We start from the raw sequence: 23478 nt of genomic DNA on the forward strand, positions 1-23478 counted from the left end.
AGCACAACATACCGTTCTATTACTTTTAACACTTTTAAAATTTCCACTTCATTTGGATTCTCAATAACCTGCAGAAATGCTTCTGAAAACTCCTCATATACGGACCATATGTCCCAAGCTAATTTCTTACCTTTCCCAGAAAAAGATGAGACTGTGTCACAACCGGTAAAGGCATAACACAGTGGAAAGACGTTCGATTCAATGGTCCTAGGGCAAGGCACAATCCATGAACTGATATATCGGAAGGTCTTCCTAGTGTCAAAACCTATCCACAGCTTTTCAATCTGCAGTCTGTTTGGAATGATTCTTGGAAGTATAATATTTGTTCATGATGAGGTTTATTAGATTCGTTAGTGTATACAAAGCATTCAGTGACATTTTCAAATTCATTTACCAAACTAGCCATTTCAGGCCCAGCAACCATCCATCTATGAAGCGCTCCTGGATTTTCTGTCAATCCAACAGCACCACCATTGCTTTAACATGCGCATTATTTTGTTCGGTCGGCTTGATTAAAAGCCATACAGGAAAATTTCTTCTCGGTCTTGGTGACAAAAAAGGGTTGCCGCTAAGGATTGCTCTGTGGGTTTCTGGATTCTTTTTTTGGCAACTGAAGCATATCATGCAGACGAATTGGCAGCCATCGTGAATAGTTGGTGTGATCCAAGGCAAAGAACCAAGGAATGATCTTTGAGAGAGCTTCAATATATAATAAAAAGTTAGCCTCACGTATAGACCTTATAAATATTAATAATGTCAATTCAAATTTGAGAGTTATATACCAGAATTTAAAGTGAGGAGATTGTTTAGATAGTTCCAAACACCACTCTTCAAATTCTAAGATAACCTCATCACACCTCAAAACATCTTTGTACTGGCAGTACGCGTTTGACAATAGACGGTAAAGTGTGCATGCTGTAACTTGGTGTGTTCTACGTGTTGTTGTAACAGGAGAAGCCTTTAGGAATGAATCAGCTGTACCTGATGATGTAACCTGTGCATTTACTAAAACACTTGTCCATTCACTATCTTCAAGCCAACTACCAAATGCTTTGAACGCAGCCATTTCTATGTGTAGGCCACCGAACATCATTACAAAGTGATCCTCGCCATAAATCTGAGGCCAGTTCCATTGTATTCGTTTTGCTATTGTGAAAAGGGGTTGGTCAAAAGCAACAACTGGAGTTTGGCCTGGATTTAGCTTTCTTACAGCGTTACGAATAATGTTCAATGAGTGTCGTATCAATGCAACAGATTTTGCTTGCTCATGAAACAGAGGTAGAAGGGCAGACACTGGTAATTTATTCGCATCTGGCAGTACTACAGCATGATAGGCGGACCATGAAATATTTTTACCCACTTCAGCCTTAACACTTGAATTTTCTGCAACATGTCCATTTGAGTTTCCCTTTTAATGCAGCTGGGAATGAGGACATATCAATTGAAAGTTCTCCTTCAACTAATGGGATATCTGGTTCGTTGAATCTTAGTACAGCTGGTGGAAGATTTGAATAACTCTCTGGTAATGGTAAAAGAGAAACTCTCTTTGACTGGCATTTCAACATAGGTTCAGATTGGAGAAATGTTTAAACAACGCCTTGAACATCTTCTGAAATATGTTGGAATAAAGATATACCTGTACCATCGAATGAATCTTTCGACGATACTCTGCTTGGATTGTGATCAATGTTGTCTACAGCAGAGAAGCCATGGAAGTAGAAATTTCTACCACTCGGTGGTAGGAGACAAATAGTCCAAGTTTGAAGAAAGTATCTACTACATGTAGATCACGTTTTCTAGTCTTACAGAGGATCTTGATTCTCAAATAAGCACAAACTGTAGGTTCATGATCTTTTATGTGACGGTTTGATAGTTTCTTTGTATATCTATACATTAGAAGCGCTGTGCTATCGTTAATGTCGACTGAGAATATAAACGATTCTGAATGTTAGGTCAAAACTGATCATACTGGCCAAAGAAAGCAATGACTGGGGTACAGAATATTTCTGACATCACTTTGGGAAGATTTCTTTAAATTCCTAGTTTGATGCGAAAATATCTGTACGTAACAAACGTAGCTGCTTTTGATATGTTGAAAAATTGATTATCAAAGTCTTCTAAGCAGACTCTCGTCAATGCAGGACCAGTGTCATATTTGAAAGCAAGAATGTTTATGGTTTCTGATAATAAGACTTTTGACGGCCATTTTGAATTCATCGGCCATTATGGAATTATTTTTTATTGTTCCATATTCATAAAAGATTAATTAGCATCATAACAAGCAATATGCAAAGCTTTGTGCTTTTATTTTCATATGATCAATTATACTATTTTTTTTGGACTCTGCATCATGACTGTTGGCGGCCATTTTGAATTTGTCGGCCATTATGGAATTTTTTTTTATGGCTCCATATCCAAAAATATTTATAAGCATCATAGCTAACACTGTGCAAAGTTTCATGCTTTTACCACAAAGTGATCAATTGTCCCAAAATATTGGACTTAGCTGCTGGACTATAGGTAAAAAGTAAAATCACAAAAATACAGAACTCCGAAAAAAATTCAAAACGGAAAGTCCCTAATCAAATGACAAAATGAAAAGCTCAAACACATCAAACAAATGGATAACAAAAGTGTTGAAACAAGATTTAATGATCTAATAATTTTGCATATGAAATGTGTCTCACATCTGGGACACAAGAATGTTTCTGCACAGGATATTCCATACTAGATGAATTATATTTCATACACGTTTAAATACATTATAAGTATCGAAGAAATCAATATTCTGCACAGTTATAGACCTTTTTTTTAAGCCAGACAGCTAGATACCATAAACATACTATGTATACACAGGCCAGAGTCTGAGCTTGATTTTCTATATGATATAAAAACATAAACTGACTAAAAAAGGTCATTTATTCAAAATCATAAAATGCAAAAAATACATTTTGCAAATAAAACATTTGACATGAAAGTTCATATTTAATATGAAATAATAATACATAATTAATACGAAAGTACATCAACTAATATCATATCAATTGAATAAATGACAAAGAATAGCAGAGGTGGGGAGAAGAATCTGCCGAAAATCCACTCTTAGGCTGAAATAGTGGATCCGAAATCCACTCTTAGGCTGAACGAGTGGATCCCCCACCCGAGGACTCTGGCGACTTGAAAAAAAATTACAAGCATGACATTCACATACATGTACACACATTTAGCAGAAATATTAAAAGTTCATATTATCATATACCAAGATATTTCTGTTAAATTACAAGGTTATAGTTGTCTTTCTGATATTGATTTACACCCCCCCCCCCCCCCCCACCACCCTTAGCATTAATATTATATTTATTTTATGTCATAAATCAAGTTTATTCGTTAAGTGTAGTTACTCAATACGCTTCAACTTGGTACGCTTTTCTGACATTTTTTAACCTTTTTTAACTTTTTTGGATTCGAGCGTCACTGATGAGTCTTTTGTAGACGAAACCCGCGTATGGCGTTAATACAAAATTTAATCCTGATATCTATGATGAGTTTATTTACTTTTTTTTCTTTAAATTCAATTGAAATTTTATAGTGTATCTTTCTATATTGTTATGTTACACTACTTCTGCCGGTAAGGGTGAATGGTGGTGCCTGTTAAGACGTTTTAACCCGTTTATTTGTGCAGACCTGTTCTCAGACTGTTGTTCAGTTGTTTACGTTGTTGAAGTAGTTCATAATGTGGTTTATCGTTTCTCTTTTTTTATATAGATAAGACCGGTGATTTTTCTATTTGACTTGTTTTACACTTGTTATTTTGGCCCTTTATAGCTTGCTGTTGGGTGTGAGGTAAGGCTCCGTGTCGAAGGTCGTACTTTGGCCTATAGTTTTGTACTTTTTACAAATTGCAACTTGGATGGAGAGTTGTCTCATTGGAACTCGTACATTATACCCCAAAATATCAAACAGAATGTAAATTAAAATGAAAATGTATCATTGCATAAGAGACAAACTTACGAATTCAAAAATTATTAATTGTCGGATACCTTTTTGTAATAAGCTGACTCTATACATATTTAATTAAATCTCAATGTAGAAAAAAATCATCAATTTAAATTAGTAACGCTAAAAGATAAAACGATTATCAAGTAGACATATGTAGGACTTGGACATGCGATGAGGACGCTGAAGTGCGATGGTCTGCGCCTGAGTGCGATGGTCCGTTCGCTGAAGTGCGATGGTCTATAAGACACGTGATGTCTAGTTTAAAACCTACATGTGTGTACTTATTAACGGAAACAGATTTTCCTAATATTTTATCATATGAATTAGCATTCACTATTGTTTTTGTATATTCTCATTTTAAAGTTGCATACAAGAGAAATATCGTACTTTTTGATATTCTGCATGTAGACTTAACTCATTTTCCATTTTTACGTTGTTCATTTCATGAGTTTTTCGTTTTATGTAATTTTATAATACTGCTATTTTTCTCCGGAACGGTATGTACTTACGCTCCATCATACGTAAAAAAGAAATCGTTTGTAGATTTTAAAACAAATCCGCTAAAGAAGAATAACTTTCCCCTATACGCTAATCCTCTCCGTATTTCGTAGTATTTAAAGTTTAAATGTCCCTTATAACTCAAAGACCTGAAGAATTGAAAAGATTATGAAAACGATCGCACTTCAGATATACCACCAACACAATATGCATAGTATTCAAAAAGAAAACGCCACAATGCAATCATCGCACTTCAACGTGACCATCGTGGCTCGGAGAACTATCGCGACAGCTAATCAGTTCACGATGATTTTCAGCATGTCCTACTTCGGGAAGTGAAAATAGTTAAACATCACCATTTAAAACAAAGAGTTTTCTAGAAATGTTAGACATATACTGATTAAGCGCAAACTTTCCGAACCTTGGAAATAGTTAGACAATGAAAATTTACTTTGTTTTAAAAAGCATTTGATGTGAAACATGAATATATAGCCCTTTTCTAACAAAAGACTATAGGATAGGTTCGTAATAATATTATAACGCTCACAAGCAGGTCACTCATGATAAGGGTTATAATGTTCAGACGTGATTTAGACTGACCAGTCACCTTAAAGTCTTTGTTTTCTTTCTTGAACAAAATTGAAGAAATGTTATTCTGCAGTGGACCCGATGAGCCGCTTGAAAATGTCATTAATGTGGTAGTTTCGACTTGTGAGCTTTAATGTACCTTTTATATCTTTCGCCCCACGTGTAGCCTTCATAATATAGGACCAGAGCAAGTAAAAAATATTTACAAAATAACTAAAGGTATATTGTAAAAAGGGATAGTCCATAAAATCTGACAAAATCCAACATTATACTATATCAATATAATGAATAATGGAACTAATAGAATATGTGAATTGAATGAATGCCATTTGGAAAAACTTTCCATTAAGATATATACGTTATGGTTTCGTAACAAACTGTTAAAGGGGTACAAGTATATATGCAACCGGTTTTGTGAGAACGTAAGAGAGTGCTAATATTAGTCTATTTTTAATCATTACACTATATTAGCTAGAAATATGTTAAAACACTGTAAAATCATAGAAGTTTTTTTTTTTATTTCATACATGAATATCAAATATTTGAAAATTCTAAAATAACCATACATGTAGTATTTGCGCTTATCAGATTCAGATCACGTTCTCGATACTGTTATACAACTATGTTGAAAGGAGATGACTTGGACAATATCAATCTCATTACTCAATAGTCCAAATTATTGTTTTTGCGAAGGGAATCACGTAACATTACTGAAATTATCAAGTTTCATTCTTTTGTATTAATGTTAGATCATTTAATCTATTTGATTACACATCGAGGGCAGTCACCCTTTACATGTACGTATAGTAATAACTCGTTGATCTCGAGTGATCTTTTGTTTAAGTGTGAAAGGGTCGCATGGTCAATGACACACACGTCAATTTATACTCATTGATAAAGAAAGTAGATATTTTTTACGCAATTCAATAGGGACCTTTATTTTATTACTGAATGTTTCGCATACAAAATAGTATTTTCCAGCGACAGTCTTAAATTGCAAACCCACCTTGCATAGCCAAGATTTGGGTTACATATTGTACTTGTAATTAATATTTTTCTCGTCCTGAATTTTAATATTTGAAAATGAACTTAAAGAAAGCACATACTAATCAATCAATCTAATTAATTACTGATTGCAAATAGCCCTTGTCTTGTTAATGTTATTATAAAGATAAAGACCCTTTTTAAAGGTCAACATGTGTAGCCGTTTATTACACATAATATTGTCGGAATATACCAGCGAAGCGAAACTGAACGTAAACTCGATCTGTAACTCATCATACATGTGTTTGACTCGCATATTAAAAATTATCTCAATATGTGTAGTCGCTCAGAAAAAAGTCTGAATAACTTTTATTTTTACGAATATTTTATAAAGTCTAAAGCACATCAGTGTATTGAAACCAAACGTAAATCCGAATTGAACCTCATCATAGTCGACTTGCATACAAAAAATCAACTAATTCTTAAGGGCGTTTATGAAAAAAAAACAACGTAAAACTGTCCAAAGCCTGTTATTCCGGCAAAAACTCAGTAGAGCAAACCCAAACGTAATCCCGATCTGTTACGCATCGTAGTTGACTCACATACTAAAAATAAGCTAAGTATGTAATTGTGATTTGAACAAAATCCGTAAAACTGTTTGTTGCGGAATGACGGAATGATTTTATTTTGATTTAGTGTATGAAATATATGAAAAGGGTGGTGTACAGCTATAGCCCAAACAGCTCCAACCTAACACAGTATTGTAGAAGATCTGCTCCTTCCAAAAAATACGAGAATTGGGTAAATACAAACTGTTTCATCAGATTTGTGTGTTATTATAGTAAATCTAGTTACAATAAAATTAAAAACATTTGTGTACAAAGGAGGATTTCATTCTTAAGTAATTATGATAAAATGACTTGAAATTAATGTATACGATGAATTAGAGAAAGAACTTACACACTTTGATATTACTAAATTAAGAATATATACAATATATACATATTTATATATGTAAAGGTTGTAACACCTGGGCATCTTAACCGTGACCTTTGTGGTTGTCAGATAAATAATAACGCAAGTTCAATTGATATAAACTGGCATATTGATTGAATAGAAACGATTGTTTGTAAAATGTCCCTAAACTGTACATGTGTTGTTGTGAGCGAGGAAATAATCGATTGTAATGGGACAATTTATCAAAAGGAGGAACAGCCTCTGTCTTATACAGATAGTGAATTTTGGATATATTGTGGCATTTATGTCGGTCTCGTACTTTTTGCAGGTATGTGTCATTTTTATAGGTTGTATGTAATGGTATACAGCCTTTAACGTGTCTTGGGTTACTTAATGAGAATCTTAAACAGAGGTGGGACCGAGCGGTGACCTATAGTTGTTAATGGCTGTGTAATTTTTGTCTCTTGTGGACAGTTGTTTCATTGGCAATCATAGTTCTTTTTTATATACTCGAATGAACCGGAAGGATTAACTGAGGTATTAAAGTAAAATTACCGTGCAGATTTCGACAAGCAGTACGATCCTTTAGTTTGACGAGATAGGGAAGTCCGATTGCATGTGTGGGCTATAGTAAAGCTTAATATCAATCTTGCTGTATATGCTAAACCCTCCTATCATGTGTACTTTTGGTAAACAATTATTATTCAACCCGACATATATCTATATATAATGTTGGTATGACTCACAAGAAGTGTATTTCACTTGACCAATATATTTTAGTATTGTGAATAATAAATGTCATTCATGATATCAAAAAGTAGCCTAATTGTATCTTTACAAATAATACATTTATAGCATTGTCGCTGGGAGCAGAGATGCAAATCAGTGCTTTAAAGAGATTAATCTTTTAATATTTCTTCAGGGTTTTTTTTCGGTGGAATTTATGCTTATACATTAAAAAGATCTACATGTATTTGCTCCTACCACACTTGTCTATTGTGGAAATTTTCTTCAATTTTAGAGTTTACAAATATCTCGAAGCTCCACACTATAATTTAAGTAAAACCCGTGTATAAGTTGTAATTATAAATGTCTTTAAATTTAAAGCCAATAAAATAGATGTAAACAAATAAAATATACAAACTTGTCCTTTTTTCACTTTCTTTAATAATGCATTCCTTTTGTTTAAGTTCAACTTGGGGTCCGCCTGTACCAATTTTAAAACACAAAGCGTCAATAATTTGGCACTATTAAAGCTACCTCAAATTTTGGATGTTTTAACAACCGTTCAAAGTGTTAGATCGATGTTAAAGAGAAAAGATGAAAATTAGAAAATAAAACTACAGATATTTTATGACAATTAAGGTTGCTTATACGTCTTCTTTTTTTGTAGGTTTGACATCCGGGTTAACTATTGGATATTTTTCTCTTGACATTACGACTATTAAAACAATGACAGAGGGAGGAAATGAAAAAGAGAGAAAATATGCAAAGAAAATCTTGCCATTGTTAAAGCAGCATCATCTTCTGTTAGTATCCTTGTTGTTGGCATGTTCAGCAGCAGAAGAATCAATGCCAATATTTCTGGACAAACTCGTTAGTCCAGTCTATGCCGTTGTTGTTTCAGTTGTTTCCGTTTTGATATTTGCTGAGTAAGTATTTGTTTATTTTCATTTACATTTACAGTAGAAGAATTTTACACGATTTTAATTATTTCAGATGAATTCGTTTTGACATTTGCTGAATAAGTAATGATTGATTGTTTAAGAAGGGCGAAGTATATCAGAGGGACGTTCAAGCTCGCAGATCAAAAATAGACTGACAAAGCCAGGCTTCGTTTCGTGAAAGTTAACTATAATGGTTTTCAAACAAAAAAGCTCTAAACTACAGTCTGACCATCTTTATTAATTCATGAAATTTTTTTGGCTCATCATACATCATCAAATATTTCAATATATGAATACAGAAATATGGTCTATTTGCAAATTAACTCAATAGTACATACCAGACTGAAATTTGTATACACCAGATGGGTGTTCTGCAAAATACTTATTAGTGACACTAGCATCAAAAATGATATAAATGTAAAAGCAATTACACACAAGTTTTAGCTTTCTTAAAAGCTGTGAACTGCTTCACTCTTTCCTAATTCAATGTAATATGTGTGAATGTGGTATTTTTAGATAGTTGATAGACATAAAATGGATTTACTTTACGAGTGTCACTGTGCGTTATGAGTGTGCCTCTCTGCAGGTGTGCACTGATTAGGAGAAGTTATAAAATACAGATTATGCTTTTTTGAAAACGTTGTTTAGCAAAACAAATCGTGCATATTGCAGCTTGACAAAGCAAATAAACATGACTGTATTGATAATTGATATTTCAATATTGAATTTCAATGTGTAATATATGCATTATAAAACGAGCATGAATTAATGACAGTTGATCGGAACTGATATACACATAGTTAATTTTCCGGCTTTTAATAACTTATCCTGAACGAGAAAAGTCTGTAGCTTTTTATCTCATTTAAACCAATGGCTGTTGCTGATTCTCAGACGAATCATAAAGTAACCAATGAGTGATCAGTAATATTTCAAGATGGCGTGTATGTCTACTGAAACTAATAGCTCCGCACCGTGATGCGAAGCAAAGAGGGCAACTTTGAGAAAACCCCTTATCGTATAACACGTAATTAATGACCCCGACACGACAAAAAAATGTAAAACAAGAAAACCAATGACATGATAATGCTTTAGTAAGGCATTAAGAGAATAACGAGTGGTACAGATAGCAAATCTACAGCAACCACATATTTTCACGTTCTGACTTTAAGTCCCTCTACCTTGGAAACTCAAGAAACAACCAACATAAGAAAGCACGACACGAAGCTAAAAAAAAGACAAAAGACAGTATATATCCAACTTGTTTAGAGTATAAACGTCATAAACAGTGTTCGATTGTAGCGCATAGACATTCGTTAACAAGAAATTGCCAAGTAAACGCAAGTAAAAGTCTCCAAGATAGAGTTGATGACCATAGTTAAAGGTTTTGGTGCGTTTTAAATCAACTTTGAGGTGCCGTTTTAATCAAAGTTTTTATTCACCAAAATAAGCTATAGGTTATACGCAAACCTTTTTTCAACAATGACGTCCATAATATTGCTAAACAAGTGCTGCTGGGAAAAAATCTTTTTCAACAGACAAAAAATGTCTATTTGGAACATCAATATTTACCAGACCTGCATACTTATAACGCAGACAAACCAGAGGAAAATGCACCAGGATATAATTTAGCTGTAAACAATGGATAACAGAAAGATTAAAACCCTCAACAAGATAAGGCTAGCGTCATACACACAGCAGTTACCTCCTGGTTTAGAACGAGAACGAGGACGTGAACTTGAATGAAGATGCTACAATGTATCGATAAATTCATGAACAACTAAATACTTCAATAAAGGTCAAGGGTATTATCGTTTTGACTTTCTTCTGTGGCACTGGTTTTGGAAAAGACACAGTTTCATGCTGTCTTTTCTTATTTCCAGAGTTGCAAACAATCAAATTTTCCAACATGGATGTAGTTGGTCCCTTGAACATCTGTTGTGAGATTGGTGCAATTGTGTGACTACAAAATGGATATATGCGGTGCTTGAAAAAGTAGTTGGTGCTACAATGACCATGTCATGAGATGTTGTACTTATTGCTGGCCTCTGACATCTGATATCTGTCTTTGTTGACTCTCATGGGCCAGGTGAGCTACAAAAGCAGACGATTGTACTTTTAGAAAACGAAGAGGACAAATGAAGCTAACCATTTTTTTTTTGTATTCATAATATTTATAATACATTTTTAATATATTTTTTACCGTATGTTAGCGGTTTCTTTATCGCTTTAAAAGACTAGAATAACTGTATAGTCTTTGACATGTCAAACAAGACCATATTTTGTTAAACAAAGTTTTATTGTACTGAAAACATTTATTCTATTGCCGAAAGTTATGTTGTTAGTGTTTAATATCGTTAGTGTATTTACACCAACAGTAAAGTGTTTTTATTTATTTGTTCCGCAATTGGCACACCATACATTGGCTATACAAAGTATATACGTATTGTTTTAACAAAATCTATTATAATAACATGTTATTTATTTTAAACGAACTTGGCATTTTTTGCACTTTTGTTAGTCGTGTACGTTGTTTATATCTAATTTTGGTTCATGCGTCTAAAATTGTATACATTATTGTTAAGGGCCAGCTGATCCCGCCTTAGGGTGAGGGATTTCTCAGCTGATATCGTACAATTCTTATACTATACTCTGATGTGCATATCTAACGACATCGTGTGTGAAAAGGTAATTCCGGTAAAATATGAAGAAGTTATCAAGAATAATAATAAACCAGTAATTTGTTATTTCACCTATAAAGATAGTCGGAGTTTATCACAATGTGTTTAACAGATTGATTGCTTAACGTACTGTGACAATTCTTTCATGCGTTTTTAGGACGAGACTAAATTAACAATAAATACATTATGCTGGTCCTGTAAGAGAGGCCGTCCGAGACGAAGGTCGGGAGAATTGGATTGCCAATGGAAAGTTAGGGTAGATTTGATAGGAATATAACTACTTGCAACAAGTCACTTACGGGCCCCCTCAAAGAGTCTTTCACGGGGTTTTAATACAAATACCGCGATATTCTCTTTCCCCAAGGCACAGGATATGACGTCCCTGTTCTGACTGGACGTGACTGCGTCTTTGTACATCCCGCACAGCCACATTTGTAATTTACTTTAATGACAGTCGGAAGGAGACCAATGGTAACCATACTTATATTCCCATGTCACCTTTTGGTTTCACAATAGAAATTCAAATTAATCACATGCAACTTTATAATTTCAAATCAATTCAATTCAAATGTTCATTGTAATAAATAAAACTTTATCAATATCAAATAAGTGACAAATAAAAATAAGTAGACAATATAACTAAAATTCGCATAATGATATATATACACATAATATCCGTAAACGAACGACTATTTTACTTTTAAGTGTGCATGGTTAAAGGTTTTTATCAATACAATGTTAATATCATGTTTTGAAAGAAAACATATCCGGAATGAAGAAAAATGTGTTTTTAATAATTTAAAAGTTAATGAAATTATCAACAATACCGAAAAATAAATTAAGGGTGAAGTCTATAAAATGTGAAAGTAAAACCTTCGATTTTGGATAGACACGTACTTTATAGATTTAGAAGATGTGGTATGAGTGCCAAGGAGACAACTCTCCAACCAAGTCATCTATACTATTAAACGAGAAGACCTCATTTTGTGTGTCGCTTCTCTTCCTTCCACAATAAATTAATCATCATGCCTCTGTGTCCTATAGGTAACATGCATAGTCGCATTTGTCATCCATTCTTATGATTATTCAGATTGAGTTATTTTGGGAGAAAAACGATAAAAAGGGTGTCCGGATATTGATTCCGTCACCAGACTGACTTTTGGTCATAGATAGGTTTTCCGGTTTTAAACATGCACAACTACAACCAATCGTATGATGGATAACAAAAATGAAAAATAAATAAGCCAATCAGAGCGTTCTCCAGATTGTGGTTTATGGATCAATCGTATGATGGATAACAAAAATGAAAAATAAATAAGCCAATCAGAGCGTTCGCCATATTATGGTTTTTGGATCGCAAGAACCACAACTATATTATACCTGATCATACCTCCTTTAGAGGACAATTATTTTTCGCGTGTTAAACTTTATCTACATGTAAGATACGATTATAATACTATGATATATAGAGATTTTCTGTATAATTCTGTCTTCTGTTTTCTTTGAAATGACTATTTAAGGGGTCATACCAGTTGCATATATATTGAAATCAGTCAAAACATGTGGAAAAAAGAATGTGTCCATAGCACACGGATGCCACATCGGCACTATCATTTTCTATGTTCAGTGGACCGTGAAATTGAGTAACATCTCTAATTTGGCATTCAAAATTAGAAAGATTATATCATAGGGAACATAATTATTTACTTAAGTTTCGAGTTGATTGAACTTCAACTTCATCAAAAAATACCTCGACCAAAAAGTTAAACTGAAGCTGGACAGACGCACGAACGGACGAAAGAACGAACGAACGGTCACACAGACTAGAAAACATAAATGGAGCATAAAAATTGATTGTTGAAAGTAGTGATTTGGCCAAAATGAAAGTAGGGTGGAGACTTGAGGGAGGCAGGACTTCTTGGGGACGTCAGGATCGGGTGTTTTTAAGCTCGGGATTTCGGGATTGATCCTTTCGTGATCCGGGAATATTTTTTTCGAATTTCGGGATGTCGGGATATGAATATCTTTAAATTCGGCACCTCGGGGTTTCATATTTTTTAGCCCGGGACGAGGACCCCTTCAACCCGTGACCCCTCAAATTAGCATTTGTCATGTATACAAGATTCAAATCCTACCATTGGCATGTTAATAGGGATCTCAAAAGAAAAAAGCACTGATGGATTGTCCTAGAAGCATATCTATTTTTGTTATAATACTAATGGTCTATAAGCAGTTACATTTATTTTATGTTTGAAGCGGTGCATGCAAATTTTTAATTTGATAATTTGATTTGAATTTTACAAAGAAGATGCATTGTAGCAAAGGGGTAGAATAATTGTGGTTAGAGACCAGAGACATGAACATAATTGAATTTAACAGAAAGGAAACAGATAACGGACTTAAGAACAAAAGTGAGGGGCTTTTGATACCTTTTATGAAATTCTCCATGCAGACATAATACCTTTTACAAAAATTCATCCTACAACAGTTTACAAATGTGTATGCCCGCGATTTCGCGGGTGTAATCTAGAAACTTATAAACGTAAATCATTTTAGGTCAAAGTACGGTCTTCAACACGGAGCCTTGCCTCACACCGAACAGTAAGCTATAAAGGGCCCCAGAAATTGCTAGTTTAAAACCATTCAAACGGGAAAACCAATGGTCTAATCTATATAAAAAAAAATACAAGAAACGAGAAACACTTATGAACCACATCAACAAACTACTGAATATCAAATTCCTGACTTAGGACAGGTGCAAACAATTGCACCGGTTTAACTTGTGACATTTTAATGGTACCAAATCTTTACTCTTATCTGAAACAAAAGTGTAACATCACAACATATGCACACATGTTAATTTAATCATCAAATTAAAAAAGGGGAAAACAGAATCTATAGTATAAGCCGCCTGAGAATTTCATTCAGTATTCCCCAAATGACTTTCATGGACCAGTAATTACAGTTAAATTGAATGCTAGAAATCGAGAGACTAGATGCACTACTGGTGTTCTAACTCTTTTAATCAAGTCTTATTTAATAAGAATCACTTACTATAGTGGACCAATCAATGATGCAAGTTGATTTTTTTTTTTTAAATTGTTAACATAAACGAACAAGGGATATATCCATATAGCTTAGACATAAATTGAATCTATCTTAGAGAGAAGACGTCGTGCAGGAAGATTTTTTTTTTATAAACAAGCTGTATTGATAAAGTTTGATAAAATATACGTTGATTCTGTATAACTATATATGACAAATGCTTCAAAATACTTGTATGCACACTTTATTCTTCAGAGTGATTCCACAATCAATAACAGCAAAGTATGGTTTAGCAATAGGAGCAACTTTATCACCGTAAGTATGAGAAACCAAAAAATTATAACTATGACATTGAACATAACATCCATATCACTCTACATAACCGTTATGTTTTATATGAAATATGTATCTACACCTATGAATTCATTTTCTTTTTAAAGAATACAGTAATAGATTATTCGTCCGTCTGGCGAACTAACAAGTGAATTTGTTAAACAATTCGATAAAAATGTATTTATTTGATACTAGATACTAAAGTACACTTTATACGAAGACAAACTCTTTGGTTATTCATTTCACAAGTACTTGTGCTAGTTTATATTGACGAGCTGTCAAATATTAGCACTTATTATCAGTTTATCAGATCAGCTAAATATAATTGTAGTATTTGAAACTGAGAGTAAATTAGAATCACCAGAACCATTCAAATAAAGTCAATCAGCTGGCATACACTATATTGTATATTACAACGGATCTGGAATAATAGCGTTGGAAAGATATCTTATAATAATATCCCTCTAACAAATATTGATACATTAAAAAAAGGAAATAAAACGGCCTCGTTCAAAAAAGGAAAAAGGTACACAAAAACATCATTGTAGATTTAAGAGCCAATGTTGGTTATAAAATTGAGAATGGAAATGGGGGAAATGCCAAAGAGACATCAAGCCGACCAAAGAGCAGACAACAGCCGAAGGTCACAAACGGGTCTTCAACGCAGCACGAAAATCCGTCGGCTTCTCAGTTCATATCAGCGAACGCCTAACTAGAAATAAGCATCGAACTCTTTCTTTCGGTGACATAATCATGATTGCCTTTGTTATCTATCTCCTCAATAGTTGTCAGTGTTTGTTCATAAGAAATACACATTTCAAATATTTGGTATAGAGTATAACAATATACCGTTACTCAAAATCTGCCTTTTCTACGTGATAGTCCACATTGTCATTGGTTTTACCGGATACATTAACATAGGTACAATGTACTAAAGTATATTATGTACGATGATACGTACATATAAAAATACCGAGTAACACCTTTATTAAAGAAGGAACCAAAAGGCAATACTAGAAATATAAATAAAAGAGACAAATCTCGTACTACCACCAATGTCCATTGTTATTCTGTGTATTGTTATCCAGTATTGCCAAATTGTCAACTAATGTATTTATTACCACTTTCGAACAGTCAACATTTCTACGGTATTTAATGGCTTTAACTCTATCTTTGTTTGGCTTTCGTTTTCTGTTAATGTTTGGGTCTTTAATCTAATATAATCATGTTATTATGTCAAATTATACAACACATTTCCTTGTAAAATAGATTTTCAGGAAGATCTACATTTTTACTCGTTCTTTAGTATTGTCTGTATAAATAAAGGCAACAGTAGTATACCGCTGTTCAAAACTCATAAATCCATGGACAAAAAACAAAATCGGGGTAACAAACTAAAACCGAGGGAAACGCATTAAATATAAGAGGAGAACAACGACACAACACTAAAATGTAACACACACAGAAACGGACCAAGCATCAGACAAAATCCCACGAGAATAACAAATATAACATCAAAACCAAATACATGAATTTGGGATAGACAAGTACCGTGACACGTCTTATCGCAATGTGAAATTACACTCAAAATTAAGAGAAAACAAACGACGCAACGTTAAAATGTAACACACACAGAAACGAACAATAATATAACAATGGCCATATTCCTGACTTGGTACAAGACATTTTTAAAGGAAAAAATGGTGGGTTGAACCTGGTTTTGTGGCATGCCTAACCTCGCACTTTAATGGCAATGTTAAATATAACATTGAAATGACAACATAATATTACAGGACTACAATAAAAATAGATAGGAGAACGTATTAGACAAAGAAACACATGATTAATGAATAACAAAAACATCAAGTTTAACAGTTAATACGTCAACAGAGACCTATTCGTATTGAATCACTTTTTTTGTTTTTTGTTTTCATTCACTTTTCCCTATACGTCCTCTTTGTAATGTTTCTCTCTCTTTGTTTATGTTAGGTGTAGGTTTGATAGTAATTAAAAGAAATAATTGAACAATTTAATTTTTTATTGTCAGAATATATGGTAATCGTTAAGGATTTCTATGTAATATTCTTGTTTAGGTTAGTGTACGTCCTAATTGCAATAACATGCATAGTAACTTGGCCTATATCCAAGGTTTTGGACTGTTTACTTGGCTCTGACCACGGCACGTTTTATAAGCGGTCACAATTTAAAGTCCTTGTGGATTTACACGCTGACGATGGATGTAGTGAGAATGGATTGGAAGAACCATTTACACAAGACGAAGTCAGAATAATAAAGGTACCAAATGTGTTTCATGTATCTAAAGCATGCGATAACTTTTGCAAGCATATTTAATAATAATTTCAAAGAGTATCATGATGTAGTAATTGAGTTGAATTTGCTTGAATTTCTTGAACTACTTGTATCATAGACAGAAATGAGTCCAAAAAAAATTGTTAAAATAGTTTAATTTATGTAAAAGTAGTAGGTAGAACTTTATAAGAAGAAGATGCATTTTACAAATTCTCGGATAGTAAACTTTATTTTTTAATTGTTAATTGTTAATTGTCATCCAATTACAAAAAAAATATTTACCCTTATATCTGACATTAAAATTAGCTTAATTGTTTCATTTTGTATGCAATTCTAATTTAACTTTACTTTATTTATGTTTAAGGGTACTCTTGATATGAAGGTGAAAACCACAGAAGATATAATAGTTCCTATAGATGACGTGTTTATGATTAACGTAGACGACACTTTGAACAAGGGTACACTTAAAGTAGTGAGTAAACTTAGCTTTAAAGACTTATCTAGAAGAGTTCCTTACTGAAATATAAACTATGACTTTTAATTTTGTAAGTCCCATGCTGAATCAACCCGATGGTGTCCGGTTTAAAACTCTATCCATCAAGTTTTGCAGTCGTCTTAAAAAATAATGTAGTTCTGTTTGCAAAACCTCATGACAGTGATACGCATGCTAAACCTTGAAAATTGGCGACCTATTTGCTTACAAGTAATATGAAGTATGCTTAGGCGTATAAAAAGGGGATATCGAACTATCAATACCAGTTCAAACTGATCATCAAAGAATATAGATATATACTATAGTATACAAACACATATAAATAACATCGTTAAAATACATTTAATGTGTATCTAAATGAATTATTGTATTTATTTAGTGTCTTATTTTTTATTTTTCCTGAAGACCATATAGTTATTATTTTGTAAGAAAATACCGGCAAATGTATTTTGCACAGATTTGTTATCTTTACAACTTCTATTTCAAAAGAGGGAAGAAAGATAGCAGAGGGACATTCAAACTCATAGATGGAAAATAAACTGACAACAACATGGCTAAAAATAAAAAGACCAACAGACAAATAATAGTACAGAAGACACAACATAAAAAACTAAACTAAAGGCCAAGCAACACGAACGCCAACAAAAACTGGGGGTGATCTCAGGTGCTCCGGAAGGGTAAGCAGATCCTGCTCTACATGTGACACCCATCGTGTTGCTTATGTTATTACAAATCTGGTAAAAAGTATAATTCCGTAGGTTACATACGTAATAAGGGAAGGGTATTATCAGGAACATATCCGATATCATCTATTTCAAGTTGTATAATAACACTAACTACTACAAATTCATATCTAAGTATTAAGAACAGACAAAAACATAAGCATAATTAATAAAAAAATATTAAACAAATGTTTGAGATATAATTTCATTAGGTTGATAAAACATCTTAAATAGATGAATAAAAAAATCGAAACTTATACATCATAATTTGGAATCGTTTAAAATAGTCGTATATCTTTTAAAGAATTTATTGTTTTCCAGTTACAGGAAATTGGATTCTCAAGAATCCCCATATATGAAGGTAACAGAGATAATATTGTGACGGTATTATTGACAAAAACATTATTATGTCTTGATCCTTACCAGACCATACCCATTAGAGCTCTATTATCATCGAAAGCAACAAGAGACGTCATATTTGTTCAACCAGATTTACCCTTATTTGATCTGCTATACGAGTTGAAAGGACCAAAAGGTAGTATATATTGTATTTCTTCGTAACAAAAAAAGGTTATAAGTCAAGTCTATAAATAAGGCAACATTAGTATACCACTGTTCAAAATTCATAAATCGACTGAGAGAAAACAATCTGGGTTACAAACTAAAACCAACACATCAACTTTAAGGGGAAAACAACGAAACAAAAGAAAAACTGAAGTGCAATGCAAACTAATGACAATGCAACATACATAGATACGATCTTTTAGATAAGAACTGCAATATTACTGACTTGGTACAGGACATTTTAGGGAAAAAAAGGGAATTGAACCTGGTTTTGTGGCTAGCCAAACCTTCCATTTTTATGGCACTGTTAAATATTCCGCTAAAATGACAATATTTTAACCCCGCCGCATTTTTGCGCCTGTCACAAATCAGGAGCTTCTGGCCTTTGTTACTCTTGTATAATTTTTAATTTTAGTTTCTTGTGTATAATTCGGAATTTAGTATGACGTCCATTATCACTGAACTAGTGACATATTGTTTAGGGACCAACTGAAGGACTCCTACGAGTGCGGGAGTTTCTCGCTGCATTGAAGACCCATTGGTGGCCTTCGGCTGTTGTCTGCTCTATGGTCGGGTTGTTGTCATTTTGACCCATTCCCAATTTCCTTTCTCAATTTTATTGCATGATAAGAATAAAGTACAACTAAATGCCAGAACACTCAGGTTAGAGAAATACACAAATAAATAATAAAATAGTACATTTCGACATGTAAACCACAGAATAACAATGAATACCTAAAATTAATTTACGACTTTACACTAAAACAGCAAAATAGAATTACGAACTGTCCTTCCCACGAATGTATCACCCCACAAAAAATGACGTCACATGTGTATTTCTAAAAAAAAAACGGTTAAATCGAGATTCGATTAGTAATTATGTTATGTGATGTATTTTATAACAATTACAAGAATATAAATATTGAATAGTGTAAGTAATTGTGCAATTAATTGTATTATGATATGGAAGAGGGACGAAAGATACCAGAGGGACAGTCAAACTCATAAATCGAAAATAAACTGACAACGCCATGGCTAAAAATGAAAAAGACAAACCGACAAACAATAGTACACATGACACAACATAGAAAACTAAAGAATAAGCAACACGAACCCACAAAAATCTAGGGGTGATCTCAGGTGCTCCGGAAGGGTAAGCAGATCCTGCTCCACATGTGACACCCGTCGTGTTGCTTATGTAATAACAATTCCGATAAATAGTCTAATTCGGTAGGTCACATTCATGAAAGGGAAGAGGATTATAGTCACGACGTAAGGAACATATCCGATATCATTTGTGAAACGGTTATTCCATAACGGTCAACCAACTCGTGATGGCGTCCGTAAAATTTACGAAGGTATGATTCGTTCGTAAGGGGAATATTGTTCATGATACCGGTGTTATGGTTAATAAGATGCGAAAAAAAGTTGATGCTTGTTACAGTCCTGTTTATCTACTGAAACAAAATATAAAATCATCAAAAAAAAATATATTCCAAGGAAAATTCAAAATGGAAAGTTTCTAATTAAATGGCAAATTCAAAAGCACAAACACATCAAACGAATGAATAACAACTGTAATATTCCTGACTTGGTACAGGCATTTCTTGAAAATGGTTGATTAAATTATATACCATAATAGAATATATAAATCAAGATAAAATAAACTTGAAGAATCCTATCACGTAGCAAGACCCAGCAGTTTGACAAGGTAAGCATGTTCTGCTTTCCATATATCAGACAAGTTATCTATACTCGGTTAAAATGTCACAATAGGGAAGAGAACTGAAACGTTGAATTAACAGGTCAAAAGAGAGTTGATGTACCTAAATATCTTAAGAGTGTCAAGACAAAGGCGAGTTGTACCTGTACCAAGTCAGGTATATGACAGTTATTTTCCATTCGTTTGAACTTTAGAATTTGCCATTTGATAAGGTATATTCCGTTTTGAAGTTTTTGTGGAGTTTGTAATTTTTGTTACGTTACTTCTTAGTAAATGAGATGCTTGTATTTTATTCGGTCTAATCATATGTAGAAATTTAGATAAACTGTTACAAATAGAAAATAGAAATTTAGATAGACTAGTAAAATAGAAAATATAAATTTCGATAACTGTTACAAATAGAAAATATGGTTCCCACCTAATACTGAATTTTTAGATACGTCAAAAGAGAAAATAATGTACGAAATAATTTTTTGCTTGAAATTTTGTAGGGCATTTAGCATTTGTGAAAGAACACACACGTTCCTATTCATTGGCGCCAAAGGTAAGAATGTCATTTTACTTAAAAATACATAAAAAAAGAATAACATGAAGCACCAAAATTACGTTGCATAATAATGGGTGTAATGTTATTTGTCTGTTGATATCTGAAAATGATATTGAATCTCATGAGTGAATCTTTTACTGATGTATTTTTAAACTCGGGGAAAGTATAAGCAATCATCAATTTAATAAAGGTCGAAATTCATGCTAGAAAAATTGGATATGAAATGAACTATTGAAGTGAAATGTAGGTAGAATATCATCTAAAGCATGAATAAGAAATAATATGATCGCCGTATAAATGGGGTTTTTTTTCGGAAAAACTCGGCCATGAAATATTGGTTTCCTTCATATAGTACTCCATTTACGATTGCTTGAAGTTTAAATGTTGACTTGCTTGCCTTGTTTGTATAAACGTTTGCCCAAGCATTTGAATTAAAGTTGACATCTTCAATCGAAACATTATACTTGAATGTTATTATATGTTATGCAGATATGCACACATTTCTCTCCGTTATCTATAGTTGCATATTTTGTTGTACATCTTGTAGATCATGGGTATTATTACATTAGAAGATTTGATGGAGGAATTATTACAGGAGAATATTGTTGATGAAACTGATGTTGATGTTAATATCGACAATAAACTCGAAGTCGCTAACACTAAGAGAGCCAGCATATCTCAAGTTATTGAAAAGGTACGGATTAATTTGATATTATATCATCTGTATAGGTTTTTCTTCAAACAAGTGAGAAACCCATCAGTGAGACATTAAAAAAATCAAAAAATCAATATAGTCCATAAAAATCATTAACAAGAATATGTGTCCATCAGACATAGCGGTCCGTTCGAATTATAACAATTCCATGTTCAGTGAACCTTGAAATCTGTGTCAATACCCTAAATTGGGATAAACATTAACCCCTTACCTCGTCATTAACTTTGACAATTTAAGTGGTCACAAAAGTTTTTCAATTAAAACTTTTACCTAACTCAAACCAATTCATTGACCTGATAGTGACAGACGGGCGGACTCATGTCAGAAAGTTCTTGTGTCACGTCAGGAATATGACAGTTGTTTTCCATTCGTTTGTTGTGTTTGAGCTTTTGATTTTGCCATTTGATTCCGGATTTACTGTTTTTAATTTTCCTCGGAGTTCGTTATTTTTGTTATATAATTTTTCACAGATAGGAAAACATAATACAACTCTACTATCGTAGGACTGGCATTTAAATGTAATTAAGGTTTACTTTGTTTTTTCAAGTACGTTCGGCATAACCATTTTTTAGTTTCCTTTGTATGCAGTAAACATTTTTAAAACTGATAGTCTCTATTACATTACCACAATGCAACCCTTCAAGGATATCTGTTCAATTTGCAAGTTCCCCTTAACTCCGGTGGTAACTTTTCAATCTGTTATAATTTACATGTTGAAACCATTACAGGTGATTTTTCTTTTAAGTTACAAATTAATACATTAAAAATTGTTTTCCTGATTTTGATAAAAAAAAAAAAAGTGTTTGCAATTCTATTCCTCAATACAACAATATGTCCCAATTGAGGAGCCGTGGCTCAGCTGTTGTCGTTTGTTCACGTCTGTCATATTGGTTTGTCGTAAATTGTTTTTATTATACATATATTTTCTCAATTTAATTGTTTCATATTATGTCGGAACCTTTGATAACCCACTACATGGAATGGAGTTTTCTCATTGTTGAAAATTGCCTATAATTGCTTACACTAACTTAGCTAGGTGGATTGTTGTCTCATTGATAAATTATACCATATCTCCTTATTTTTATATGGCGACCTTAATCTGCATTATCTTTAAATAAAGGTACAGTAAGTACAAGACAAGCTAGGTCGTATTCTATAAAGTATTACAATTTCTTTATATTAACTACTAAGTGTCATGTGTTTCTTTAACAGCAAATACGAAATAGGATCAACAAAACAACAACAACTCCAACCCCAAAGAAAAATTACCGATCTGTTTCAGTTCCAGACATAGATGTCGCTCCATTTTACAATAATACAAAGAACTCGAGTAGACAGTCTATTCCATGTATTCTTGAATCCACGACAGAAGACACAGATGAAACATCGCCTTTAATTAATTAAGATGTATATGGTAATTTTGTTCAATATAACTATTTCATTGAAAAAGTTAGTTGTATTGATGTGTTTAAACATATTATGTCGTTCACTTTCTAACATACTGTATCATTCTTGAATAAGTCATGTATGTACTGTTGATAAAATACTCAGATAATTCGGATATTCTAAACATGATTTAATTTTTATGCCCCTGCAACTAAAAGTTGGAGGTCATATTGTTTTACCCCTGTCCGTCCGTCCATCCGTCCTATTAT

At 33.1% G+C, this 23478-nt stretch overlaps 1 protein-coding gene across 1 annotated transcript; it reads left to right on the forward strand.

Annotated features, from left to right (window-relative positions):
• The first annotated feature begins 7183 nt into the window (after positions 1-7183).
• Positions 7184-23393, forward strand: LOC143048310 (uncharacterized). Its single transcript, XM_076221933.1, has 9 exons — positions 7184-7354; positions 8420-8678; positions 14672-14731; positions 16843-17044; positions 17424-17531; positions 18596-18809; positions 21053-21105; positions 21656-21802; positions 23036-23393. Exons 1-9 carry the CDS (start codon positions 7204-7206, stop codon positions 23225-23227), a joined length of 1386 nt encoding a protein of 461 aa, XP_076078048.1. The 5' UTR covers positions 7184-7203; the 3' UTR covers positions 23228-23393.
• The last annotated feature ends 85 nt before the right edge of the window (positions 23394-23478 follow it).

The sequence above is a fragment of the Mytilus galloprovincialis genome, chromosome 10 (assembly GCF_965363235.1).
Source record: "Mytilus galloprovincialis chromosome 10, xbMytGall1.hap1.1, whole genome shotgun sequence".
Classification (NCBI taxonomy): Eukaryota; Metazoa; Mollusca; class Bivalvia; order Mytilida; family Mytilidae; genus Mytilus; species Mytilus galloprovincialis.

Excerpts from the sequence above, each read along its gene's own strand:
- LOC143048310 (XM_076221933.1), top strand. The coding sequence starts at position 7,204 with ATGTCCCTAAACTGTACATGTGTTGTTGTGAGCGAGGAAATAATCGAT. Across the intron at positions 17,532-18,595 it reads ACAAGGGTACACTTAAAGTA|TTACAGGAAATTGGATTCTC; the intron begins GTGAGTAAACTT and ends ATTGTTTTCCAG. Across the intron at positions 18,810-21,052 it reads CGAGTTGAAAGGACCAAAAG|GGCATTTAGCATTTGTGAAA; the intron begins GTAGTATATATT and ends GAAATTTTGTAG.